General features: G+C 50.6%; 1 protein-coding gene across 6 annotated transcripts; it reads right to left on the bottom strand.

The window, feature by feature from the left end:
• Positions 1-133: 133 nt before the first annotated feature.
• On the bottom strand, positions 134-27,841 carry LRCH2 (leucine rich repeats and calponin homology domain containing 2). 6 transcript variants are annotated; one of them, XM_026716628.2, is made up of 22 exons: positions 27,624-27,841; positions 20,318-20,462; positions 19,333-19,459; positions 18,581-18,686; positions 18,238-18,374; positions 17,655-17,788; positions 16,574-16,661; positions 15,845-15,956; positions 15,192-15,289; positions 14,983-15,050; positions 14,601-14,705; positions 13,948-14,025; positions 12,674-12,742; positions 11,893-11,941; positions 10,617-10,733; positions 9,088-9,132; positions 8,148-8,198; positions 7,576-7,633; positions 6,422-6,531; positions 5,736-5,873; positions 5,243-5,320; positions 134-4,749 (listed from the first exon to the last, which is right to left on the bottom strand). In XM_026716628.2, the coding sequence occupies exons 2-22, from the start codon at positions 20,338-20,340 to the stop codon at positions 4,630-4,632; spliced, it is 1,911 nt and encodes a 636-aa protein (XP_026572413.2). In that variant the 5' UTR covers positions 20,341-20,462; positions 27,624-27,841; the 3' UTR covers positions 134-4,629. The 6 variants fall into 6 exon arrangements, with proteins under 6 accessions (XP_026572413.2, XP_087797329.1, XP_087797330.1 ...); XM_087941203.1 differs by lacking the exon at positions 8,148-8,198; XM_087941204.1 differs by lacking the exon at positions 13,948-14,025 and having other exon boundaries at positions 27,624-27,839.
• Between the last annotated feature and the right edge of the window lie 98 nt (positions 27,842-27,939).

Below are 27,939 nucleotides of genomic sequence, written 5' to 3'. Positions count from 1 at the left end.
AAGGGGGCTCGCTTCGGGCCGGACCTCCCCCCGCCCAACCTCCCCCAGCCATGTGTGTCCCCTGCCTGCAGCTTTGCTGCAACCGTCCAGGCGAAAGGCGGAACCAAAAGCGACAGAACACGCAACGCCAGGGGAGAATTACGAAAGACTTCATTTTATACACAGAGTATGTACATTAGGTTTTTATCCATGCAGATTTCAATAGAAAACTCTGTACAAAAGGAAACAAAACAGGTTCCAGGAAAGGTGGATGTTGGAAGCTCCAGCAAGAAGAAATCCAGAAAGTGCCCAAAGAGACGCGTGGTGATGAGGGCACCGACTGGCGAGGACAGGAAAGAAGCAGGAATGGCAAACGGGGACAGACACAACAGAAAAGGCCGAGTTCCTGGCTAGCTACCTCCAAGCTGGCTTGCATTTATGCATATCAAAAGAGCAACCGTGTGACTGTGTGTGCGCGCGTGTGTGTGAATTTGGCTCGGATCGGGAATTAAAGAAAGGAAATACAAAAGGGATGGATAACAATTAAGTCATACTTTGTTTTTTGTTTAAAAAAAGACACCCACAGACACAAAACTCATCCCCCGGACCCTTTGGGGTCCAGGGAGGGTCCCACAGATCATTCAACAGTTTGCACATCTCTGCTTAACCCTGTCACAACTGAGCATCGACATGGCTGGGCTGGCGGTGCTGCTGGAATCCCAGAGACGGAAGGGCCCGTCGCGGCCCAAGAGGGAAGCCCCTGGGACGTGGGGCTGGAGGGCAGTGCTGGTTTCATAACCCACCCATTTTAAGAGCGGGTTATTTACTTATTGCCTTTATCTGTTAACTACATGACTTGGAAACTCCCGGACATCCCAGGCATTCTTCTCTGCACGAGAATCGCATGGAGGCCGGATAGTGAGAAGAGAGAATTTATAGAGGGAGGGGGCAGGAAAATCGATTCAGGTAAAAACAAAATAAAGGGGATTAATACATGGAGCACACACACACACACACACACACACACACACACACACACACGAACGATATGACTTTGCTTTACTTACCCAGTGCCTGGGGAAGAACTAAAAATTTAATTTACTTCTATTTTTCGGTACCTTTTATTCTTAAGATAGGGGGCCGTCCTTTTTATTTCAAAGGAATTAAAAATCCCAGCAACCGCAACCTTAAAAAAAACATCTAAACCAACCAGTAACAAAAGCCAATAAACACCTAAAGACCAAATTTTCCCTCAGGCACCCTGAAGAAGCCATATGCCTGCACAGGTGGAAGGTTAGGGCAACTGAACTGAACGACAATATATACAGAGAACAATCAACTGGGGGAGGCTGATCTAAATATAGACAAATCATTTCATGCATTTTAATTGAACAATTGCATTTTAATGCAGAACAAATGGAGGAAGGAGACTTCAAGAATTCCAAAAGTCATTCCCCCACCCCCCCACCCCCCTCAAGGACATTTAGCAGAAGTCGGGAAGGAGCCTTTACACAAACCCTTCTGGCTTCGACACACACACACACACACCCTCCCCACCTGCCCAGTCTTAGAACAGGCCGGAAGCTGATGCCCAGTTGGGGCCCCGTCCCTGGTACAGCGTACCTTAGAGCAGGGGTCTCCAACCTTGGCCACTTTAAGACTTGGGGGTCTTTCGTGCCCAGGATTCCCCAGCCAGCATGGGAATGGAAGTCCACAAGTCTTCAGAAGTCTCCATGGGCCTCCCCACCAGGCTCCGAAGGGGGAGGAAGGAGAAGAAGCCCCCCCCACCGTTACCCAAACCCCTCTGCTGCCTCCTTTTTAGAGTCTCGCCATCTACTGCGCAAAAGACGGCCAACAGCCCTGCCCAAGTTGCCCGCCGAGGGAGCTTTGCTCTCCTGCAAGGAACAATGGCAGGAAAAGAAAGCTTAGCCTGCAGAACCCAGAGACAAGCCGGGCCTTTCCCCCAAAACGGCCCCCTCCTCGCTGCCTCCAGCAAGGCAGCTCAAGTTTCAACAGGCCTGTCCCGGTCTCAAGGAACACAAGGCCAGAAATAATTGGCACTGGGGCAACCCAGACAAGGAAAAAAAAATTGGATTTAAGTCTTGCTCAGCAGGCATTTGCCAGAGTCACTGCCCCCATGAGGCAGGATTTTCTGCCTCTCCAAAATTCACCTGCATGCAGGTGTCACACCTATGAATGACTCCCCCTCCTCACCTCGTCTCTTCAACTTGGGCTGAACTCCTCTGCTCTGACTTGTTTTCTCCCTGCCCCCCTTTGGAATATATGGAGTTAGACTGGGAAGACGTGTGTTCCCTGGGAAGAGAAGGCAAATGGCCCCGGAGAGCAGATCTCTACCCCCAAGACAAAATTTTCCTGTCTTTTCTGAGCTTTTTTGCTGGAATGGAAATAAATAAGAATTCCATTAAAAAACCTCTTGAAAAGCTTCCCTGGGGTTCAATACGTTTCCCATTCCATCAAGGGGCTCCCACCAGCCCTGCAACCATGGGGAGAGCGGTGCCCGGCCTCACTTTTCACACGGGGTGTGTGTGTGTGTGTGTGTGTGTGTGTGGGAGGGATCGCTGTGTAGCTCTACGACGGTCACCGCAATCCCGCCACATGCTTCGCTCAACTAACAGGAAAATTCCTTGGGCTGCCCCCCGCCCCCAAAAAAGGAAAAAAAAAGTGCAAAGAATTTAATTTCTTAATAATTCCAACAAGAAAAGGTAACTCAGTCCAACCGGAGGGGCCTCCAGGCAAACCCCGAACCTTAAATCGCTACGAAAGGGAGCAACGGAAAGGCAGGTTTTAAACACAGAGCAACGCAAAGCTTATTTCGAGGCATTCCCCAAACGCCCTGGGGCAGGTGCCCCCCCCCCGAGGGGCTTCCTTCTTGGGGGGGGGGAGGACTCTGGATGGAACTCTCTCTCAAGCCCCCCAACGGGCCTAAAGCAGCTCCCCAAATGAACAGCAACACTGAAAGAATGTGTGTGTGTGTGTGTGTGTGTGTGTGTAGCTTGCAATACTGGCTGCTCTCTTGAAAGGTGGCAATGGAAGAGACTACTAGAGATGACACCACTGGAGTTGTCATGCAAACACGCACACGCACACACACACCCCATTTCTCCTTCCCATCTCCCCCCCCCCTTTATCTCCTTTCCACTTACACACACACACACACACACCCTTGGCAACAACACTGGGCAGAGAGGGACTGGCAGTCAGGGGCTGCAACCACAGTACACGAGGGAGGGAATTGCTCCCTGACGTAAACGGGCTGGGGTGGAGGGTGGGCGGCCATCAAGGCTACTAATCTTTCTTCCACTTCACCACCTTCCTCATCCAACAACAACAACAAATGATTGAACAATGAAGTTGGGAGCGAGCAATGAAATCCTGGCTATCACAATATAAACCTGAGATTATTATTTTTTCTTTTAAAAAAACTTTTTCTTTTTTGGCAGTTTTACTGAAAAGTTTTTAACTAACACTCTTTTGTAGGATTCTCCGTTAAAAACCCTACACGTCATTATTTATCCCAGACGAGGAAAATAATTTTTCAAACATCCACTGACCAACAAATACATTAAAAATGATTACATATCAAATTAAATATGATAAATAAAAGCATATTTACATTTTTTTTTCTAAAAACCAAACTTATTAAATTCAAAGTGTGCAAACTGAAGAACATCCAACATTCAGATGTTAGTCCTTTAAACTTCACGTATTACCAATCTTACAAAAAAACCTAATATTTAAAAATACGCATTGCATCTATTGAGACGTAAAGAAACTGCAAAAATGTTTTAAGACTAGGAAAAGAGTTATTACACAGGCACTTCACAGGTAAACAATCTACAGTACAACTGAAAAATATTTTGGCACCAATCTAGAATACTGGGGGAGGGAAGAAAGCCACACAATTTGTCCTTTATATTGTATACTACTCTGCCATCGCCAGCAAACACCCAACTAAAATATTGGAAATGGTACATCGGTAAGAAGTGCCAGAAATGAAGGATGCAAAACTTCTCAGAACTGGTCAAACTGTTTTCCGTGATGCTCGTCCAGATTTTCTACAGCGCTGGAGTGGTTTCGGTTTATTTTGCAGGCATACATGGAAACTTCAATGCCTGCTGAAACTTCTAACGCAAATCCCGTTTTAAGAGCTGCCTTGCTCCGTAACATCCCTGGAAAGGAAAATCCCACTGAAGAGCCTGCCCCACCAGAAGCCTTTGTCGAAGCGCCTGCAATTCCTCCTTCGAGGGGTGCTGCCAGACCGAAGAGGAATTTGGATGCAGTCAAACCCTTCTTTCACAAAGTCCATTAAAAAAAGGGGAGGAGGAGGAGGAGGAGGAGGAGGAGGCTTGACAGGTGGCTGAGAGCCAAACGCAGGACAGGCTCTACCTGGAAAGAGAATCGGATGGCCTCGAAATCTCTTATGGCTCTTGTGGTAAAAAGAAAATAGGAGATATATATATATATATATATATGTATATACTTTCCATGCTCCCGGGGAATTGTCAGCTGACACCCCGGTTCCCCACACGCAGCGCAGGAGCCCCGGGCAGCCCTGAGGGCGAATGGCTTGGAGCAGGAAGGCCTGGGGGGGGGGGGGGGGGTCCGCCAGCTTCTTCCGCAGGAGCCCCGCTACAGGCAGGAGAGCTGGGAGGCTCTGGAGGACGGGATCTCCAGCAGGGCCTGGACCGTGAGTCCAACTTTGACCAGTCCTCTCTCTTCCAAAATGTGGTGGGGCAAGCAAAGCCTTTCCTGCAAAGGGAAAGAGAGCTTCAGGTTCCCCTTCGGAACAAACCCAAGTCCGGGCCGATGACGGGGAAGAGCTTCCTTTCCTGCCAAGGCCGAGGGCCCCAAGGAGGACGGACTTCCCAGGACCCCAGGGCTCTCCAACCGGGGAAACTTTCAGCCTGGAGGACGCCAACCCCCAGAATTCCCCAGCCGGAGGAGGAGGAGGAGCACTACTCTTTTTGGGGGGGCAGCGGGGTGTCTAGAGAGGAACTTTTGCGACCTCCAGACAAGCAAAGTCAGCGGGGAAGCCGGTTTCGCTTTACAACGGGGTCCCTAACTGAACCGCTGCACTGATTCGCTTAGAGCAGCTGCGGCAAGAAAGGTTGCAAAAACGAGGCAAAAGGCAAAACACGCGCCTCGCTTCGCCAGGGAAATCTGGGGGGGCCACTGAGGACCGCTTGCATGAAGAGAACAGCCTCCCCTGCAACTGGCGTCGCTAAGCACCTCCGCAATTTACCTGTGCCACGCCCAGTTTTTTGCAAGCATCCAGGAAATTTTCAACGTTTCTTCGGCATTTTGCCATACTGAGCTTAGGCTGTTGAGAGAGAGAGAGAGAGAGAGAGAGAGAGAGAGAGAGAGGGAGGGAGAGATAAGAGGCCGAAGCGTCAAGGGAAACAACCCAGGGAAGGGGCAGCAGAAGAAAACTGTCGTCGGTCTAGCCCAGAGGTCTCCAACCGTGGCCCCTTTGAGAGACGTGGACTTCAACCCCCAGAATTCCTCAGCCAGCAGAGCTCACTCTCTTGCGATCCCTTCCTCTGTGCTCTCCTCCCCTTGGAGAGGAGAAGAGGAACAGAAACAGACACGGCTGGCTGAGGAATTCTGGGAGCTGAAGTCCACGTCTCTCAAGGGGGCCACGGTTGGGGACCCCTGCCCTAGTCCTAAGATTAAGGGAGGTTTTCTCCAAAGGCTCGGCCGGACTCCAGAGGAGGCAATGCGCGCGGCTCACTCACCACAGCTGGTGACGGGACGTGTATGCTGGCCACCGAGCGTGGCCTGATGTGGTTGGCCAGGTGGCAGAGAACCACCCCGTCCATGAGAGCGGCTCCGATATCCTCGGGCAAGCTGACCTTCAACCGCGACTCCAGGTTCTAGGGAGAAGGAGACACGCTCAGGGTCAAAGGCCAGCAGCTCTCCCCGGAAAGGCACCCGCAGCCCTCCCATTAAAGGAGGAGACTCCAACCATGGCAACTTCTAAGTCCACAACGTCAGGATTCCAGCAATCGCCCTAATTAAATCATGATCCTCGAGCCAAACTTCAAAAAACTTCCAAGCATTCATTAGTGGCGACATACTGGCACTGCCCTGTGTGAAGCCAACTCTGGCAGTCCCATGTCCCCGTTTCCCCGCCTCCTCCCGGATGTGTCATAAATCAGATTCTCCAACTGAGCCCATTCACGGGCTGGGTGTCATCCATCACATTCTCCAATTGAATACATTCCCGGCCGAAAGCTCTGGTAGCTGAGTTACAATCTTTTAAAGAGAAGAGTTAGAACGTGCTTTCTCTTTCAACTGCTGCATTGCTCTCCCAGATTTCCTTCCTCTTTTTATGGCAACTACTGAAAGAGGCTTAGGAATGTTTGATGAATTGACACACAAGTTGCCCTGGTTGTAGAACCCCGCATGAAAGGCAAATTACACTGCGCAGCTGTTTGATCTGTTCCCTTTCTTCCCGCAGGTGTTCCATTTTCCTCCTCATGGTAAATCCAGGGTCCACGGTGCTGTAGTCCTGACGAGAACGCCCAAACGCTGGAAAAAAGGGAAGCAGGCCATTGGAAACGCTGCAGGGAACGGCTGGCGCACGATGCCACCTGCGCGCGCCTCCCTCTCAAATCCCATAAACTAAAACTGCTTCTGGGTTATACGACAGTGGCGTTCGTCACGCAAGAGGGTGTGCGTCCGTCCGTCAGAGAGGAAGGATGCATATAAAAAAAACCAGGGCAGAGTTTGTGCAGAATTTGTACAGAAACAGGTGTTCTAATCGATAAAACGCGTTCTCCTTGTGTGGAAACGAGCGGCTCTCGTTCGGTGTGGGAGAGAAAATTTCCAGCTGGCGGAGATTTAGGCCACCCACCCCATACTAGCCCAACTCCCTTGACCCAGTAATGCCAGTCCAAGATCCTGCAGCATCCCAGGGGGGGTGTCTCCACGATTAGGTGGTGGGGACTACAGTGCAGGGTCTCCGCAACCAAAGGACTGGCCCTGCAACGCCCTGGCACAGCTGGCAATGCAGCCGCTGGCGTCTTCTCTTGCTGTGCCCCCTCTGCCCATCACTTCATAGTCCTCCCCTTCTTCTAAACTCAACCTCTGTCTCTAATCCAACCCCCAACATATCCTAAGCAATCTCTTTTCTAACACACACACACACCCCCGCAAGGCCTGCAGAGTAAAACACGTGAAGAACGGCTGCGGGATTTGGGTTTGGCTAGTCTAAAGGGACGGCGGCCTGGGGGTCAGGATAGCAGTCTTCCAGGATTTGAGGGGCTGCCACCAAGAAGAGGAGGGGGTCAACCTGTTCTCCTGAAGGCAGGACAAGAAGCAACAGGTGGAAACTGATCAAGGAGAGAAGCAACCTGGAACTGAAGAGAGACTTCCAAACAGGGAGGACAATTAACCACTGGACCGGAAGTTGCCTCCAGAGGTTGTGGGAGCTCCATCACCGGAGGCTTTTCAGAAGAGACAGGACAGCCACCTGTCTGAAATGGGGCAGCGTCTCCTGCTTGAGCAGAGGCTGGACTAGAAGACCTCCACGGTCCCCCTTCCAGATCTACTCTGATTAATGACAGTCCTCACCTGATCGGGGCTTCAGTCCAAAAGGGCCATGAGGACTCCCATCTGCCCGGTCGTAATCCTTGAAAGGAGGGAGGAGACGCAGAGCGGTTAGATGGCCTCAGGGGGCACCCCGAGGCACGCAAGGGTCAAGAATCCAGGGGCTTCGGCCTCAGCTGGAAAATCTCTATGCAGAGAAGGCATTTTGCCATTTTCCCGGTCTGGACAAAATGAGCCCGGATGCCCACCGCCCTTGGGCCACAGCGTGGGGAATTCCTGAGAAAGGGGCCCTCGGGGGCTTATAAAAGTTCAGTACTAGGACTTCAAGGCTTCAGGGAGGGGAGAGCTTCCCGAGAAAGACCCCCCCCCCAAAAAGCCCTTCGATAACATGTTCCTTAACAGATGGAAAGAGTTAAGAAACTTTTCTTCTTCCAAACATACGTTGCGGGCCCTGCACTATATGTCGCTCTTGGGAGTGAGCTGCCACTCTTCGGGCAACGCCAATTTACACCAAAACGGCACGTCATGGTTAAAATCCACTGCGTGGCACACGAACAGAAATAGACAGAGACAGACAGACAGACGGAGACTTGTACCTCGGATGACACGGGAGACTGTGGAGACACATTAGTATGATCACTGTCTTGCTACAAAACAAAACAAAAAACCAAAAAAGTGGAAATTGGTAAAATGAAATGCTTTTTAACACGAAAAGTTCTGGTCAGGCAACACGTAAGATGTGCGTGTGTACAAACACGTATTCTGCCAAACAGAGACACACGGCTAAACACACGGAGATGCTTCTCTGTTTCTCTGATGTCATAGCCTATAGACCAGGGTTCTCCAACCTTGGCCCCTTTGAGGCTTGAGGACTTCAACTCCCAGAGTTCCTCAGCCAGCTTTGCTGGCTGAGGAACTCTGGGAGTTGAAGTCCACAAGCCTCAAAGGGGCCAAGGTTGGAGACCCCCGCTATATAGACAGCTCTCGCAACATCAACTTTGCTGGCCCAACACCTACCTGGTTGCTTGTACTTCCTTCTTCTCTCCTTAAGCCCTTTTTCAAACTGTGAGATCAGTTCCTCCCTGACCCTCCTTAAACCTCTCCCAGATTATTTCTGGCAAATAACATCTACATTTCTTGCAGCAGAGGAGATATTCCTTATTTCGATGCCTGGCTATTTATTAAAGTGTGTACAATCTACAGCAGATCTCAGGGTGGCACCGATTTCATAGAAACCCAACGTTGAAAGCAGGGCAGAGCAATGTACGAATCCAGGCGATATTTTAAGACCGGCTCCTAGCCAGGCCAAGGGAGAGATTCAGCAGCCTCGATGCATCCCATGAGATTATCAAGCGGCTCTAAGCCATATTGAACTCATGGGCTTTGTCGGCGTAAATTATGCTCAGGCGTTATTTCTTCAAGTGGGGAGGGAAACAACTTCGCCTGTGAGCATCGGGGGGAAAATGCAAAGGACGGTGTTACGGAATCCTCGATTCCCACCGTTCAGTTCCGTTGTCTCTTCCGCTCCTCCCTTACCTCATCGTTTTCATTTCCACTGGAGTTCTTCCGCGAAGACTTGTACTGAAAGAGAGATTGGGAAGCCTGTTTGTGTGTGTTTAATCACTTCGACTCTCTGCTTCCTCCTCTCGCCACATCACCAATCCACTCCGAGAGAGAGAGAGACAGACAGACAGACAGACCCGGGGCTAGGCTGGCCTTGTGCCAGGGCGCTCTCTTGGGGGCTTAAAATGCTGGTCAGGAGGCCGTGTGCGGCGCTTAGGCTCAGTAACCAGCGTAAGGAACTGGATTTGGCTTACCAGAGGAAGAACTGCATGACCGACAAGCTCTCTCTAGAGAAATGTTTGTCGGTGTATATTCCCATAATGGTCCTAGGTGCCTTTCCTTGAGGACTAACTCTGCTGCTCTCGAAATAATGTATTCCCCACCTAGCAGGCCCCCTTAGTTTCTGCTGTTATCGCTAGACCCCACTTAACAAGCTCTCTGTCCCTTATGGGAGAAGAGATTGGACTGCCATTTGACAGAAAAAGGGCTTGGGCAGGGGGGTTGGACTAGATGACCTCCAAAGGTCCCTTCCAACTCTGTTCCTCTATTTAAATCCTTATGCACTTGAGGGTGCAAAAGGCTTCAGCCAGGCTCCCCAACGGCTCACTCTCTCAAGGCCCCGTGGCTGTGAGTGCCAATGTTTTTGCTACCCCTGTAAAAAAATCTTCTTCACTAAACGCCAGGCCTTCTCTGACCCCGGAGAAGAAGGTTCTTGAGCCAGAGATCAGGTGAATTCTTCCCCGGCTTCCTTTTACCCGGGTCTCTCAGTCAAAAAGGAACGATGCTCACCAACTATTATCCCTCCAGCCTCCCCCTAGATCCATTTCCATTGTGTGTGTTATTCTGTATGACAGAGATCGATCTAATCATTCAATGTAAATGAATGCCACCCATAGAACATTTTGAGGCGCTTCCCATTTTACAATAATGCTTGGAAACCACCTTCAATTCCATCAAGGCCTGGCTTGCATGAAAAAATACCTGCCAGACAGATTTTTTTTTAACCTGTTTCGGTTTATCTGGTGTAACTGAGTTTGCTGTTCAAGGCGGAAAAACAATGTTGCTTACAGGCGTTTTAAAAGGCAGGAGGTGGAAACCTTTTATGGACTGAAAAGGGCAAAAAAAAAATATGTACAGTATGTGATTTGTGGGTTTGATTATGGGAGCAAGGCGGTTTTGATCTAAACTCAAAAGAGAGGAGATAAAAATTCAAACGCATTTATAATTGCTGTAAAGAACAATGGAGGCCATTGTAAAAAAATACTTTGTCTTTTCTTCTCTTTCTCTTTCACTTCTCTATTCTTTTCTCACCCATTTTCTTTTTCTTTTAAAAGTTTTTTTTCTTGTTAATTTTTCCTCCCAAGAAAAATGATCACAAACATGACTTAAGTCGCTTTTAGGGGTTTCTGACACTTTCAAAGGGCAGGAAAGGTTTTATTTTCTCAGACTGGCATCAGGCTAGTTGGCGGGCAGAGAAAAAAAAGGGTGGGTGGGGGGCTTACTTTGAAGTACTCCCTCCTGATCTGCTTGCTTCGCCGCCTTTCCTCGTTCTGCCAGATTACCGGCTGCACATCTGGCCAACTTGGGCTGTCCGGGTGGCCCTTCTGGCTTTCCAGAGACTGCGGAGAGGAAACAACCTGTAAGCCTTCGAATCAATTAAGTTGATCAGGGTCGCCCCCAAACCTCCAATGAAATGAGCAGTGCTTTTCCTAAGCTAGCCTTCCAGCCTTTTTTTTTTTTTTTTTTTGCCATCGAGGCAATCACAAATAAATAAAATTCAGAAGGCAGGCGAGTCACGGAGATCTTGCATGCCTGGTGTTCGCTCGGCTTCTCCGTTAAACTTATTGCTCGGAGCAATTAAGAGCTTTCACTTCCAATCAAGAAGAGGAGCGGCCCTTGCAAAGAGTGGAAAGTGGAATAAAAACACGGGCACGAGCCGATCAGCATTTACACTGACAAGGGTTATATGGTTGGCAAGGCTTCATTAGGCTTCATTTTATTATTAAATCGAAGTACTGACATTAACAAGAAAAAACTAGTCAACTACGTGACGTATTGTTCCATCCATCGATCTACCTGTTCGCTGATAAATATGGATGCAATTTGTGAATTCACCCACTTACTAAACACTACACTGCGCAATTGGTTTGTGTTAAAAGTCCATGAATGCCACAAAGGGTAGGACTCTCGAGGCAAACTGCAGGAATTCCGCTGCAGATCTCACTGCTGGGACAGGACACCTGTTGTTTTCTCCTGGAGCACCAAATGGACCAGGGGAAAATGCATAAGCATGTCCAGCAAAATAAAGCAAACCACGAAGTGTTTAGGGCTGCATTTCTTCATCCAACGTTATTAACGTTGTCCAAGCTTCCCTCACAGCAAGCTGATCAGAATTTGGAGGGGGCGCGGGAGTAGTCGTTCAAATGCTCCACAATGGTGGAACGTCACACAATCGGTCACAACTACCACACTGCACAACAGATGGCGCAAAGGAATCCCACCCAATTATCTGGTGCCGGGCGCACTTTCAACCAGCGTAGGCAGCTCATTTGCAACCAAATCTATAAAAGAGTGATCAAACATGGTAGCGAAGAAACATTTGCAATCAAACGTTATGGCTGCCCAGGGGGAGATGCGGGATTTCAAGCAGAGACTGGACTGCCATTTGTCAGAAATGGTGTAGGGTCCCCTGCTCGGGCGGGGGGTTGGACTAGATGACCTACAAGGTCCCTTCCAACTCATCTAATCTCATCTAATGCTTTCTTGTCTCTGCGTTACCTGCCAGCTGCAGGGGGAAGACGGAGAATTTGCTTCATCTGCAGAAAGGCTGCATAAAAACATAAAACATAACAAAACACAAAATTGTTAGCTTAAAAAAAACCAACACATCTCTTTCTTCCTTTGTTAAATATATGCGGCTCTTCACTCAAAATGTGCAACTTTTCTCCCTGTTTCCTAAGACCAGGGCAGACAATTTCTAATCTGACATGAAATACTACTACCAATATGTATTTATAACTGAATAACGTAGGACTCGTTTAGAAAAAAAAACCCTAAAGAAAAGCTCAGACAACGTGGGGAATTATAAAAATTTTAAACGTTCGTCAACATAACTTCTGGAAGATGTAACAGGTGTTGTTCCTCTGGATGAACAGACTGAGTGAGTCAGCAACACAAATCGTTTTCTCAAACCGTCCAGAGCAGAGAAGGGGGTTGGAAATGTTAAGGCAGGAATTCTTAAGCTGCGTTTAAGCAACCATTCTGCCCTCCAAGGAGAGGCCAAACTGGAAGGAAATTCCACGGGGGGCCCAACTTCCCACCTACAGACCGAACCCTTTTCCGGTCAGCCCCAGACCATAAAAACCTGCTTCCCTTAACACAGTGAAATCTTATTCAGATAACTGGACGGGGTGTGAGGGCTGCACCAACTTCACAGCTCCGGACTCCCTGCGGCAGGACCAGTTCTCAAAGAGTAACGGTGCCCCCCACGAGACCCTTTGGTTTTGCCCCCCCCCCCCGCAAAATCTTTTCACACAAATGATTTCCACACACCGCGTACCTTTTTTCTGTGTCCACAGTCTGTTTTGGTCGGTTTCTTGTGCTTGTTGGGGTGGAGTGATTCAGAAGTCTAAAAGCAATAAAAATGCCCCCGAATGACACACAGGCTCAGCTCCGATCGGATCGGAGGTTTATGCCGAGCTGAGGCCCTGCAAGCCTTCGTGGTCTAGGAGACCCCGGCTGGGCTTCCATCCCCCAGTCTGGCCTTTAGCCCTGGTCCAGCTGTCCAGCTGAGGTTGCGGGACCGCCTGGGAGAGGGACTGGAGAAGGAGCAAAGTCGCGAGCGAAGGAAGAGCGAGGAAAGAGAGCCTGGAGCCAGGAGGGTGACAGGAAAGGCGGAGGAGAGAGACAAGAAGCGAACTGGGGCTCCCTCTGACCCGGATCCCACCTGAGTCAGGGCAGAAGAGGGGCAGGAGGGCTGAGGGTCCTCCAGGTTGTCTTGCAGGACCGAGGGGGAGGGGGTTTCCCAGCTGGCTAGCAGGGTCGTTCCTCCCCCCCCCCACTCCAGGAAATGGCCCCGGGTAGATCACTGAAGAGCCTCCTTTCCTCCAATCCCCATCAAAGACTCTTTCGCCCCGAAACAGCATGGAGCTCTACCTTAAGGGCCCCGAATCTGGTCTCCAGGTGACAATTCAAGAGGAGAACACTTCACAATTTGGGTGGCAGATCCCTCAGGATCCCCCTCAGAGGTGGGTATTCTTTCTTCCCCAAGGTGCGGTTTACGCGGGAAATCCCCAAAACAGGGATGTGGTCACCCAAGTGAAGATGGCGAACGTGACGGTGCAATTGAGGCCCCTGCCTATGCCATGGAGGCTGGCCTTTGGGCCACGCGCAGGGGACAATCCCATTTCTACGCCTGTTAATACCGGAAGTGGCGAAATGGGCCTATTTGGCCCGCAGAGGCTTTTTTCAAGCCTCTGGGGGGCTGAAAAAGGCCTCAAACCAGACAAAAATCAGCTGTGAGGCGCAGTGCAGGTAAGGGAGGGAGGGGGGACTGTGCACGCATGCATAGGGGGTACATTGCCTTCTGGGTGCCGGCATGTGAGCGCACGAGCGCCAGCACGCACACAACTTTTGGCACAGGAGCCCAAAAAGGTTAGTCACCACTGGCCTAGTCTATGTTCTAAGATGGCCACTGGGCTTCTTAGGGGGAGTTTAGGGCCCTTTGCAGCTTTTCTTCAATCTCCCCCCGTTACACCACAACTGCCACCCCAAGGGGTTGTTATGGGCTGGACTCCCGCCGTGTGACCACCCCAGGCCTCGAGTCCCAAGTACCTTGAGGCGCGTCCTGCCACCCTGGTCCTCTGGAAAAGCCTCTCACTGAAGGAAGCTCTATAGCTTAAGGGCCTCCGTCTGAATTCGTGAGCCACGTACCCCAAGGTGGAGGAAGGGAGCCGTGAAGAGGGACAGGAGAGCCGTTAGTAAAGTCAGCGGAAGAGAGAAAGACGAGAGTGGAACATGGTTAAGGCAAGAGAAGGCAAAAATGGTCTTTACGCCCAAGCTGTGGGAGATAATCCTTCGAAGAGGCCCGGAGCTCTTTGGGGAGGGCAAAAGCCACCGGCTTTCGGGATCCATTTTAGTGACCGTTATAAAGGACCGAGGTGCGTATTTTAAAGCAGGGGGGATCTCCAACCTCGGCCACTTTAAGACTTGTGGACTTCAACTCCCAGAAACCCTCAGCCAACCTTGGCTGCTTTAAGACTTGTGGACTTCAGCTCCCAGAATGCCTCAGCCAGCAAAACTGGCTGAGGCATTCTGGGAGTTGAAGTCCACAAGTCTTAAAGCGGCCACGGTTGGGGACCCATTGGTAGCAGCCGGATTGGCCCTAAACTGACTTTGGACGGGGCATGTTTTTAAGATGCCACACAGGCAGGGGGTCAGGGCAGACCCCCACTGAGGTCCCCTGCCCCTTGCTGCAAGGGTCGCACCTGTTCTTCTGCTCCTGCTGCAAAAGCTGAGCTGCAATTTTCCGCAGGTCGGTCACCTCCTTCAGATCATCGTCTTCTTCGGCCAGCGCCTTTTCTTTCTGGGTGCTAATCAATCAATCAATCAATCAATCAATATTTCTCCTTGGATAAGATTAGGGTTTCCTAACCTTGGCAACTTTTAAGACGTGTGGACTTCAACTCCCGGAATTCCCTAGCCAGCTAGGCTATGTTAGCTGGGGAATTCTGGGAGTTGAAGTCCACCCATCTTAAAAGTTGCCAAGGTTGGGAAACCCAGATTAGCTACTTCTGCCAAACAGATCCCACGTGTGAACGGTCCCTGGTAGATCATCCCCAAACCCCACCGGGTTTGCGAGGGACCCACCTCTTCTCCTCACGCCAATCTTCACGCGGGTCCCTCTTCTGCGGCTTCTCAGCTGGCTTTCCACGTTCCTTTCACAGCACATTGGAGGTAGAGGAAAGAGGAAAAAAGGGGGTGTGTGTGTGTGCAGAAACCACTTTATTTAACTTTAGATCCAGAAAGTCTCCGCGACTCATTCCCTTCGTCTTACTGCTTTTTAAGACGTGGGCTACCTTAATGTACGAGACGGACGATCCAGTCTGGGCCTCTCCTTGGTCACACGCGGCCACGTCTTCTGAGCTGGGATCCAGGTAATCACACACATCAGGATCTAGGGATTTGGTTAAAAAAGGGAAAAGGAGATCTATATGGTTAGATTGAACGTACGAAAGCTTCTGTCTCTAAGACTGTAAGCAGGTCCTTCTCCTTAATTTTTTTTTTTAATTTTTTTTTAGCGTACAATAAACCCATTCCATTTCAATCGTGTGTCGATTAGGTACATACTTCATGTGCTTAACAATTACTAATATTCTTCTTCTTAATGGTATAACAATATAATAATACATTCCCATATTTATAAGTAATATTCAGTATGTCTATTACACTCATTTCTCCTATTGCTTTATAAATACGTCTAATCTCTTTTAATTAATTTTATTTTCCAGCCATTTATAAAACAAGTCCATTTATAAACCACGTAACATTCAGGTTCTTCTTTTACTTTAATTTCTAATGTTAACCTGTTCATTTCTGCACATTCACATATTTTTTCAATTACTTTTTCTCTCCATGGGCATCTAACCAGCAGCAGGTCCTTCTCAGCCTTTGTGACCTTTGAGACGTGTGGACTTCTGCCCCCCAAAAGCACCTGGGCGGAGGACGTTACCTTTATGCACCTCGGCTTTGTTCCCTAGCAACTGGTGGTCACTCCGGAGAGTCTGCTCCCTTGTCGATTCCGACACCTGAGAGTGGAGGCTGACGGTGTCATCGTCGGACGGCTGAGGAAAGAGAGGGGAGAGCATCACGAACCCTTCGCATTCACCTTTCTGAGGAAGACGCACTGCAGCGCCGTTTTAGGCAGGAGGCCCGCGTGACGCTAGGACCCCAAGTCAGACATTCATTCAGCTAGTAAATAGTTGCCACAACTCACAACACATCCAGAAATGCTTCAGTTGGATCTAGTTTCGTGTGCCTGACAAGTAAAAAAAAAATCAGGGACGTTTGATTTCCCCCACTTCCCGTTTTTCCCTTTGCTATCAAATCAGCGGCGTAAGTTAATGTGGTGTTTTCCAGCAACTTGCTGACGAAACTCCTGCGCAAGCAGGGCACACAACTGAGAGTTGTGAAGTCGCAATACACTTGAGGCCACCAGATTAGGAGAGCCTGATGCATACAACTTCACTGTGCTGGAGAGTAACTTCTAACACATCATGTTAATTAAATGGACTGCAATGATTTAATCGGACAATTATCAGGTAATTCAAGGAAAGAGAGAGAGAGAGAGAGAGAGAGAGAGAGAGAGAGAGATCTCCATCCCAAAACTGAGGGGAAAAAGGAACGAAAAACACCCACTTCTCTCTCTTCTTTTCTACCATGTAAAAAAGAGCAGACTTACTTCCGTAGTCGATAATCTTTTATCCCCATTATCGCTTCCAATTCCAGAGTCTGGGCCGTGGTTTTTATTGGGGTAAAAGTCTTCTATACTGTAACGGAGAAGAACATTGGTTACAAACACTAGGAAGCTATTTTCAGTTCCCTTGTTCTGGTCTGCGATGGTAGTAAAAGACTGGCTGAAATTTTTAGTTCCTCCAAGAACAGCAAAAATTTTCCCAGAGACAGAAAATTGGGAGGAGTAAATAAAGAGCTACCCCCCCAAGTTCCTTGCTGAAGAGAAAGGGTGCGCTGCTCTTCTTCCGCCTCAGACTCAAAATATAATGAAGTCGGCCGGGCAGCAGATGGCAGACTTCTCCTTCACCAGAACTGCTCTGGATACAAGTGGGCGGAAAGAGAATTCCAAGATCCATTCAAGCCTTGTGGGTATGAGGAAAGCCGCACTGAAGTGATATTTAAAGTTTAGGTCTAGTTCAATCCGTGGCTCTGCGGAGGTGAGCAAAGACCTGGCCTGCAGTCAATGGCTGGGCTGCAACGGGCCTCCATTCTCTTATTATGGGCCCATTCGCCTTGATCTGGACCTAACATCCTTGCACTCCATTCGCTATCTCCAAGGAACCCAATTCAGATCCAACCCTACACTGGTTTAGCAGACAAGAGTCAGTCAGTTCAAGAGTCCCTTTCTCGTGTTCTGCCACAGTTTTGAAGGTGACTGGAGCTCCTGGTTCCAGCCTGGCCTGGTTCCTTTCAACCAACCGTGGAAACAGTCAGAGGTGCTGAAGACCCGGGCCAGGACTGAGCAGCCTGAACCGATTTAGACGCACGGACGGGCTGCTGCAGCTGGCTGAAACCAAGCGGCGCGGAGGCCTGCTCTCATCCATACTGATCCCAGGCCCAGCAAGCTCACCCAGCTCTGCCTTAGCAGTGCTGCCTGACGCGCAAGGGGAAAAGAGAAGGCAGGCAGGGCAGGGCAAACGGGCAGGGACAGTGGACCAAGTTCCTGGCGTGAATGGAACTCGGAACAGGCTCTCAGCGACCACGCAGGCTCCGTCTTTGCCTTCCGAGAGAAGGGAAGGCAGCTTTACCTGTCGGTGAGCGGCTGGGAAGGGACCCTCCTCCCCAGGGAAGGCAGATCCAGGGAATCCGGCTTCTTATCCATTCTCAGGCATGCCTGGACACTGAGGAACTTAAAGATGTGCACTCTGCCCTTTAAGCAGATCTGTTAGGAAAGAGACAGCAAAGGAACCAAAACGGAATTTGAGTCGGTTAGGTTGACCTCTGGAACTCCTGCGCTGCCTTTGGTGTGTGTGTGAGTGTGTGTGTGTGTGGACTGACAGCAGCTTCACGCAAACCTCCCCAAGCTACCGACTTATTCCTGGGACAGCTGAGCAGCCCGACCTGCTCATCACCTTCATGCAGGGAGGTGACGAATTAGGAAGCCAGCTGACGTGGCACACGAGCTTTGGCGGCTCCCGGAGAAAGACCTCCCAGGGCCCCAGAGAGAGAGAGAGGCCGGGCCCTCTCCGGCTACAGAGCCCCTGAGAAGTATCTGGTAGGCAAGGGGCTTCCATCAGATGAGGGGCCCCAGTGGACCCCAGGACCCACGGAAGGATGAAGCTGAAGGTCCCCGTTGCCCTTCTGAAGGGAAGGGAAGGGGGATCGACACACCTGGGCCGGCGGGATCTGCATTGGATTATTATCCAGAACGATGACTTGCAAGTGCCGCAGTTTCCGGAAGCAGACGGGGATTTCTGTGACTTTATTACAAGAGAAGTCCAGCTTGACCAGGGGAAGCTCCCCTAATTCTGTTAGTTGCAAAGGGGGAAGAGAACGGCCTTCAGACATTACGGGACGTGTGTCCGAATCAAAGATCTCCAATCTTGGCCCCCTTAGCACCCGGGGGCTTCAACTCCCAGGACGCCTCAAGTCAGCCACGCTGGCTGAGGATTTCTGGAAGTCCACCAAGAGGAAAGTTGCGAAGGTTGGAGACCCAGGATGGACGGCTGCTTACCATCGGGCAACAGGTGGAGACTGTTCCTCCTCAAGTTGAGTTCTTTTAAGGAGTGCAGTTTTCCTATCTGCTGGGGAAGGGCCTGGATCTCGTTGCAGCTGATGTCCTGAGGTAGGAAACAGAAAGGCAGAACACCCAGAAGTTACACAAGCACTTCCTGACCTGATTGGCTTAACCGAGGGAAGTGCGTCTTGAAGAGAGGAAGGCCTGTTCTGCTAGAAAGGGAAGGAGGAGGAGGAGGAGGAGTCTCTGAAAACAGATTTTTGTTTCAAAGGGAAAAGGTTTCAAGAGGCCTCTCTCTCTTGTAGCCAGAGATCAAGAGATCCGGGCTTTGGGTCACGCCTTAAGCATGAAGCCAGTTGGATGACTTTGGGCCAGACATGCCTTCTCAGCCCTAAAAAAAACCAAGGGAAAACCACTTCCAAAAAACTTGCCCAAAACCAGTATGGACATATCTAGGCATTCACAAGGAGTTAAAATAATTCAATACCCGCCCCCCCAAAAAACCTCTCTGACACAGACACAGACAGAGACACACTGAGACAAACCAACAAACATTGACTCAACAAAAGCTAAGAAATCAACCAGATTTGGTGAACTTGGGGCCACCAAACTGGAAAGCTTGAAGTCTGCCCGTTACTGTTCTAGGCAACTGAATTTTTCTACACAGGGTCACAGTTCAATTTGTTGACAAACAAGAGCGAAGCCCAAATGTGTCCAGGGTGACAAAGGACAGAGCCAACGGCACCTACCAATTCCATTAAGTCTTTCAACTTCCCAATTTCCTCAGGAATCGACACCAGCTTATTATTGCTGACAACCAAAACTTTCAGCGGCAGATCAAATAGGTATTTTGGCAATGTAGACAGGAGATTTCGGCTAGGGAGGAAGGAAGACATTGAGGGCTAATTAATATCGGGCAGCTACCAACTGTTTGCGTTCAAGAGGTGCAGAAGCCATTAGAACCACTCTGGGCTCCGCTTAGAAAGAGACTCAGCGTTCAACTCTTCGGTTACAATTCCTGCTGGTGGATCCCAATATCCACGTGGGGTATTTCCACAGCAACGCGTTTCATCTCGTGTGCAAACGCGGAAGCAGAATACGCAACCTCTGCAAAAGCTTAAATTTTAACAGGGCTTTGCAAATTCTTCCCACGTTTTCCCCCCCGCACCCCTCCCTGAACAAGTTTTGTGGAGTTGAGGGGCAGCTTCACTTTTCTCTGATCCTTTTTTCCTGCTTTTCATTTTTCCTCCTCTGGTGCTAATTTGCCATCTTTGCCCTGCTGTTAAGCTGCCTGGAGCCTGGGATGAACCCGGGCGTTTCGCTTTCTGCGCCTCCTTTACAGCCTAACGGGAAAGGAGGCCTGGTGCTCTAAACCAAAAATAAATCTGAGAGCAGCAGCCACAAAACAGAGCAACTCTCCTTTCACCCAGACAAAAAAGGCTGTTCTCTAGTTCTGTGGTCAGCTCAGCTGCCTTCCCACCAGAGGACAAGATTAGTTGGGTTCTTTTCAGCATCCACTGAACTCCCGGAAACCAAAACTGAAATACGAAGGAATTACATTTGCATCTCAAACTTCCTAATGCGAAAGAGGAATATCAGGAACCAAGGTTCGGTCCCTTATACACGTTTTATCTCCTGACAATCTCTGGCCTGCCTGTGCAGCAAATATTTTTGTAGTCGTCTTGAGCAAGAAGGCGCTCTGATGAGAAGCCAGGCAAAGAAAAATGCGCCCACCTGATATTGAGATATGTTAACATCTGTAGGTTTTTAATGGCTTCGGGGATGGACTTGATGCAGTTGTGATACAGGTTCAAGGTCTCAAGCGGCGCAAACTGCCACACATCTGGAGGGATTTCACTAAATCTGTTCCTGGAAAGATCTGAAAAGGGAGAGGAGGAGGAGGAGGAGGAGGAGGAGGAGGTTATTTCCAAGGCTCAACCTGAAGGGGACAAAGACGACACCCAACTGGTCATTGGCAGCTGCACAATTCTATGGTTGGAATTAGAGGCTGGAAGTTGGAAGGGGGCTACTTTCTGCTAGGATGCCAAACCCAACGTGCAGGGAGAGCTATGAGAAGCTCACCGGGACCTGCCCTTCCAGGAGCAGAAGACAAGAATTCACGACGATCCACTCTTTGCCCCCAACACCCCATATTCCCCTCCAGTGGAAGTGGGTCCCTCCTGACCCAACAAAGGCCGTCTCCGTCCCTCCATCTTCCTTCAGACTGAGTGGAGCCCAACCATTTCTGCCTGGCCTCCTCCAGCTGAGCCAGGCTCCTCTTATCTCTTTCTTTCCTTTTTTTTAATAAAACCCTTTTGGACACTGTGTGTGTGTGAGTGTGTGTGTGCGTGTGTGCGCGGATGGCAGAGAACAGACAATAATATTACGAAAACCTCTCCCAGCAATCTGGGGGCCCCGTCAAGCCAGCCCGGGGAGCAGCCAGGTTGCCTTGGGGAGACGGGCCTTTCTTTTCGAGCCCTCGGATTTCGTCTGCCTCCCCAAACAAAGGTGAGGCGCAAGAGCAAGAGGCAGAGCCCCCGTGAATGCCAAGCACGACAGACAGAGACACAAGACACCGAGCGAGCGGGCAATCTTCCCCTTCATCCCTTTGTCTCCTTTGTTGTCACACGCGCAGCAGCCGGCACAGGAAGCCGATTAATCCTTCCCAAAGTCTTCCTTCCGCCAGGGGGAAAAAAAAGAGGAAGCCACTTCCCCCGTTTCACCTACCAAGAACCTTGTATGGAGTTAGAAACCTCACTTACACCCCCACCCACCCACACACACACACACACACTCTTTATGCAATAAAAGTACCCTCTGGTAAACCTCCTATTGAAATACTGTCCGATTTGATAAGTTACACACCTCTGTGATATTTAGGTGGGAAAGGCTTATTGGCCACGCTTGACTCCAGCTGCTCTAGTTAGAATAATTTCAAGAAATGGACAAAAACAACCTTTGGACTAGATCAGAGGTGGGCAACTATGGCGCCTTTATGACTTGTGGACTTCAACTCCCAAAATTCCTGAGCTAGCATGGCTTGCTCAGGAATTCTGGGAGTTGAAGTCCATAATTCATAAAAGGGCCATAGTTGCCCACCCCAGGACTAGATTAACATCCACCCTAAGTATTTTTATTGCTACACAGACTAAGGAAGCCCTCCAATGGCCCCAGGGCAGAGCACGTCCAGTCAGCCTGAACGCCCAGGATAATCCCCAGGTCTTTGAAGGCTGCCTGTTTCACGGGGAGGTCAGGGCAGCTTCAGGGACCCAGCCCAGGCATCTCCTGTGGGACACAAACACAGTTTGGCTTTCTTCTCCCACCCCTGGGGACGGGTGTCTATTCAACCGCACGCCATTGAGTGGCCAGGAAAAAATTTGGAGAGGAGGGAAACGTAGCTGAGGAGAAAGGGTTGCTAAGGGATGTTCCCGCACCTAGCCAAACGCTCCACTCTTTCTAGGGCTTTCTAGTCTAGGCAGAACGAACAGAACAATCTGTATTTTCCCACGTTGCCTGAAGGAGCTCTCTGAGATTCTTCAAGCACTGAAGGGCCGCTCCTCCGACTGGACTTCTTCCCGCAATTCTCAAAAGTACGGCAGGTCAGAAGTAGAAGTACCTGGGGGAAAATATTCCGTAATTCTTGAAATTCTGCATATTATTGTCACCGAGGTAATAGCTAAGGGATCCGGGGAACAAAAACCTAGACTTGAGCAGATTCCAAGAAAAAAATGCCCCGAGAATCTTGTTTCTGCTATGAAAAGATCAACCGGATCCTTCACTTGAGATCCACCAGTTCTACAAAAAACCTTCAGCAAGCATCACTCTGCATTGCTCACTGGAGAGGCAGCCTTCAAGCTTCCGCATATCTGAATACATCTTTGCCAGCGCTCAAGGCTAATTAGCTTGATCGGGTTTTCATTCAACCAATTAAGTTCAGATTTATTCCTTTGCATGGTGCCAAACCTATGAGCCACCAGGATCAGAACCAGCAATCCATTTAATCTTGGTACTTCTGCAGCGATGAGCAAAAAGAACTAAAAATAAACTGCCAGCAATAATATAATTCGGTGCAAACATTTAATTGGGGTGGGGGGGAGAGATTGCCCATTTTTAGCACAAAGCCATGTGCGTGTAAATTCAGGAACAAGTCACATGGATTGAGTTGGGCTCCTTCACAACAAGGGTGTGTAAAATTGCAAATCACATGCAAATTTTTTTTTGGGGGAGGTTCTATTTAATGTGGTCAGGCTTAGATCTGAAAAACAATATGCACATTACTGATGCCAATCAGGAAAGGCTTGGCTCGCTTTGCGTTGCATTGCAAGACTGACATTCCACATACGGCAATTCCTGCAATCCGAGTTCTGAGCATTAGTGACACTGATATGATCTTTGTTAAGCGGCTGAATAAAAGCTACTTAGTGGGAAACAGCCACAATAGATTAGGGTTAGGCAGGATCAGTTTGATGAGGTGTGCCTTCTCCCAGTCAGGACTTGGTTCAGCAGCCCCTCACCCTTCTTCTCTGGGAAGAGGCGTTTGGGGCTAAACAACACACTCACAAAAAAACCCAAACCTGGCTGACCTACCAGCTGCAGAGTTACGAAGATCGCAGATTCGCTAGCCGTCAACTGGCCAGGATGCTGGCCCTTCCCAAGTCACCGGAGCCTTCTAGAGCCGCCCTCCGTTTCTCTTCCAACCAAAAAGATCTTTGTGCCCTGCCCCCCCTCCCTCCACAGGACAGGGATGGAGACCTTTCCATCCAGGTTCATCAGCAAAGTTCTTGAGGCTCTGATGCTACACGTACATCTTCCACGCGCACAAAGCCCACTTCGGAGGGAGCTGCTTCCCCGAGAAGCCACCCTCGCCTTTGTTCCAGGCTAGATCCCACATTCGTAACAGCTCTGCTGCCATCACGTTCCTCGTGCAACCTGGCAATGCCAGCGAGCAAAGCACGATAGTCCGAGAAGCTCCGCTCGCTGCAGGAAGAACCGGGAAGGGAGCCTCCTTCGGCACTTCCCCAGGTCGCCAACGCCTTCCCCCCCAGGTCAGGCCTTAAAGCGGAGAACCCAGAGGGCCAGCACCAGTGGCTCCTTCCGGCAGTTTTTGCAATGCATTTTTGGTTAACAGTCCAGGACACGGTTTTCTTTGAAAGCCAAAATACCCCACCTAACTCTCTACAAAATTTGTCCGCCCCGAGTAAAGTGACAGGTGTTGTTTCCCAATTCTGACATTTTAATCACAGAGAATAATTGTTGTTCCGAGTGCAGATAATGCTGGAAAGCTTCTGGGGTGTGAAAGGAGCTTAAGCAGCTAAATTACACCTCGGGTGCATTAAATTCAAGGTTGCTTCTTTCTGTTTTGAGGAAACTAAATTCAGGCTGGATTTTCCCTATGGTTCAACTGAAGTCTGCCATTGTCAGTGAACAGAAAGGCGGGGGGCGGGGGGGAAACATTTTTAATCCATATCCAGAAGAGCAGCTATGTCAACTCTGAGAAAAAACAAAGGGCCTCGTGTGTGTGTGTGTGTGTGTTTGTGTGTGTGTGTGTGTGTGTGTGTTTCTCCCCTGCTCAGCTATGCAGCTGAGTGTACACATATTAATTCACTTACAAAGAGGAGTGAATATCTTTCCTGCTGGCGAAGGTTTGAAGCCAGGATTTGGTTTTTGGGGCCTGGGTAGGCCGAGAACCCCAGGACAAACTCTTAAGAGAACCTATAAAGAGAAGCTTGCCTATTTCTTGACTGCAAAAAGAAGACGAGTGGGGGGGGGAAGGTGCCCCAATTCTCCTTTGCTCTATCATCCTCTTGAGGGACAATCTCGGCTTACTGTGATCTGTGAAAAAGCTTCAAGGATTATGCAAAAGGAGGATGCAGGAGAGCAAGCAGAGATTACGGCCCAAAGTCTCCCTAACAGAATTATTCAGGAAATGGCACCTGTCGCCCGGACCTGATCACCTCCTGGAAGTCCTTAAATCCCCAGGGCTCCTTGCAACCTTTTCCCCAACATCCACCATGCCACCTTCGGCACCAATCCAGAGAGGCACCTTTCTGCAGGAAGCCAGCCTGGGCTCCTACCCTCTACCCCCATGTTAGCGACGTGCAGGCTTGAGCCGAGATGCTGGTTGTTCTCAGCAAGCTCGCGTGCCATTAAAGATCACGATTCCAAGGACTCGGTAATGTTAAATCACGGCGGAAGGCATTTCTTTATAACGTTTTCTTTGGACGTCCTTCTACCAATCTTCGCAAAACTGACATTTTGAAAGCCATCCAAGTGTCCCTGGCCTGGACAACAACGGCCGATGTAACAATGGCTCACGTACGGTCAACGCGAGGACTCTCAGCCTTGCCACTGCCCTAGAAGGCCCAGAGGCCTGCTCAAGAGCCATTCGCCTGGCTTGGGCCTGGCACGCCTCCCACCTCCCCGAGTTTTATATCCATAATAAACCGGGCAGCTCCATCACTCGGCTCCAGCTCACCCCACCGTCTGCAACTGCCGGCAGGGCCTCTGCGTTGCTGCTCTCTGGGCCCTGAGAGGGGGGAACTGCCTGCAACATTCAATTTCACCTCTCTGTAATTATCAGCCTTCCAAAGTCCTTTCAAAAGGAGCCTTCAGGAAGCCACAGTCTATTCCTGTAGAACAAATGAACACGTGGGAAAGGAACCCCTCCCTGCAACAATAAATCTGCAGGCAGGATAAGTGGCAGCTCTTGGCTTTCGCATTCTGCTGGATAACGGTCTTTAAGGTTTCGTTTTCCAGAGGGGGGGAAAAAGGCATTCCAGCAATGCCTGGGATGAGCTCTTCAGGGACAGATGCCCCAGGCAAGCCCTTCTCAGCCTTTATTCCTAGGAGATGTATATTCCACCTTCCGGTCTGACAGAAGTCTCAAAGGGAGCCAAATAACAAAACAGAGCAAACTTTTAAGAGAGATGCCTCAGTAATCAAGTCTTGATGAATTCAGACAACCATGCCAAGGATGTCACTTTTCCTGCCCCCCCTTTTTTGGAAGGAGGTTAAGATTAGAAATGAAACAGACTGGAGAACCAAGGAAGTAACTTCAGAGCTTGGAAACAGACCGGAAATTCATCTATGTGTCATCCAAGCTTCTCTGCTCATTATTAATGATGTCTTAGATTTACAGATAGAAGAATTTTGAAAATAGATTTTTGCTTCAAGCTAAGCAAGGCCTAATAGTAAGGCCAAATCTGGTTCATGGGGCTTCGGGGATAGTTAAGGGGGTCCGACTTGACTCAGTTCTCAAGACCAGAGAGAGAGGTTGCAATGGCTGAGCCTGAAGAGGTCTACGCTCTTAACCAGTAAGCAAATTTACCAGTCATCATGCAAACCATAATCTAATTCAGTGTCTCTCAACCTTGCCCTTCCAAGCTATCTGGACTTCAACTCCCAGAATTCCCCAGCCAACCATCAATTCTGGGACTTGAAGTCCAAATAGTTTGAAGTTGCCACGGTTGAGAAATCTAATTTTCCACCATCTTTTCAGAGCAGAATTTTTCTGATGTTAACGCAGAGAGCCCACTAGGACTCAGCCGAAACCACCAGGGCACCAAACTCTCCTTTGCATCGTCACCGTTTGAGGGACAGAAAAATGTAATTTACATTTCTGAAGGAGGGCCCCTTCCAACTTCCATCCGACTACTGAGGCTCGCATAGCACAACCAAGTGGCTCTGGCTACTAAAAGCCAGCATGCAGATCTGTGTAGCCTCCGTTTCCCAACCTCCCCTCACTTTCCCAATGGTTTCCCCGCAGCCAATCTACACCCTGCCAGAATATCCGTCTATAATAAACTGGCACGGACGGGAGGCTCCCATCTTTGGCCGAATCTGCCATGATCCAGTCGTCCAATGACCCGGCCTAGCCGCTCCCCCTCCCCCCCAATTCCCTTTGCTTTCAGCTCTTCTGCCATGACCGGCCTCCCCCCCCTCCCATATCCCAAACTGCCCCGAGCGCTTCTACCTGCTCACCTGCCAACAGCCCACCTCTCTGGGCACCATGGTCCATCTCCTGCCCACAGCCCCATCCCAGCCCTCTCCTCACTTGCACTGGCCAGCACTGTCCTTCCCCCCACCCCTTGCACACTTTGCAGGGCCCCCCATGCCACCCCACCGCCTGCCATACCCTCCTGGCATCCCCCCCACAAGGATGCCAGCCCCGTGGGCATCCCAATGCAACTTTGGTTAGGGGTCACCTTAGGGGACTGCTTGGGGGGGGGCTTGCAGACCCTGGCCCTTTCCCTCTTCTCCATCCACACAACCCGCCCCCATCGAGCCCCCTCCTCCTCAGATGCTGATCTGCACGGGGAGGCAGTTAGCACTCCAGAAGTCCACAAATGCTGCAACTCAAGAGCCCCTCCAGCCCCCCCACCATGTTAAAGAGAGCTGGGATATAGTCTATACCAGGGGTGCCCAACCTTGGCAACTTTAAGACTTGTGGACTTCAACTCCCAGAATTCCTCAGCCAGCAAAGGGATTCTGGGAGTTGAAGTCCACAAGTCTTAAAGTTGCCAAGGTTGGACACCCCTGGTCTATACAGTCAGGCAGGGGATAATGGGGCCTGGACAGCAGCTCCCATGGGGCGATGGGTGTTGGTAGAGAATCGGGCAGTAAAGGGGATGATGGGCCTGGGGGGTAGCCCTTCCGAGGGCGGGGGATGATGGGATCTGCAAAACAGGGCATGGGGCGAGACTGGGGATGAGCAGGGTAGTCAATGGGCGGGGATGATGGGACGAGGCCAAGGACTCAGACCAGGGAGGGGGCATAGGCGGGGATGATGGGTCTGGGAACAGCCCTCGTGGGGGAGGGCAGAAAGGGGCACTGATGGGATCTGCAGGGCGAGACTGGGGATGGGCAGGGAGTCACTGGGCGGGGACGATGGGACCTCGGGAGGCGGCCAAGCGCTCAGACTGGGGAGGACAGGCCCGGGGGTGCAGGCGGGGATGATGGGCCTGGAGGCAGCCCTTCGGGGGGGCAGGGGACGATGGGGCCTGGGGGTCGCCGCGCACCATGGGCCCCCTCGCCCGCTCACCGGCCTGCGTGGTGTCGCTCAGGTCGTAGGCGGCGGCGGCCGAGAACTCGCGCAGCTTCCTGCCGCTGAGGCAGGCAGAGCAGGCCGGAGCTGCCGGCCTCCTCCAGCGTCTTCTCCAGGCTGCGGCCCGGCGAGGGGGCGGCGGCGGCGGCGGCCGCGGAGGCGGCGGCGGCGGCGGAGGAGGCCCCGCTCGAGAGGGCCCCGCCGCCCCAGGCCGGGTAGGGCAGCGTCAGGTGCGGCGGCAGCAGCAGCCCCGGGAAGGCCGGGCCGGGCTCGGCGAAGGGCGGCGGGGGCGGCGGCGGGGGGCGGCGGGGAG

This window comes from Pseudonaja textilis, chromosome 12 (genome assembly GCF_049901715.1).
Source record: "Pseudonaja textilis isolate UNSWEBS1 chromosome 12, rPseTex1.2, whole genome shotgun sequence".
Lineage (NCBI taxonomy): Eukaryota > Metazoa > Chordata > Lepidosauria > Squamata > Elapidae > Pseudonaja > Pseudonaja textilis.
The sequence above is the reverse complement of the archived record's forward strand: the minus strand, read 5'-3'. Positions and strand labels throughout refer to the sequence as shown.

Bases quoted from the DNA above. Each gene is read 5' to 3' on its own strand.
- LRCH2 (XM_026716628.2), bottom strand. From the start codon at position 20,340: ATGTTAACATATCTCAATATCAG. The intron at 18,375-18,580 runs GTAAGCAGCCGT...TGCAACTAACAG, and splicing joins TCTCCACCTGTTGCCCGATG to AATTAGGGGAGCTTCCCCTG. The intron at 12,743-13,947 runs GTACTTGGGACT...TATTGCTTTTAG, and splicing joins GTGGCAGGACGCGCCTCAAG to ACTTCTGAATCACTCCACCC.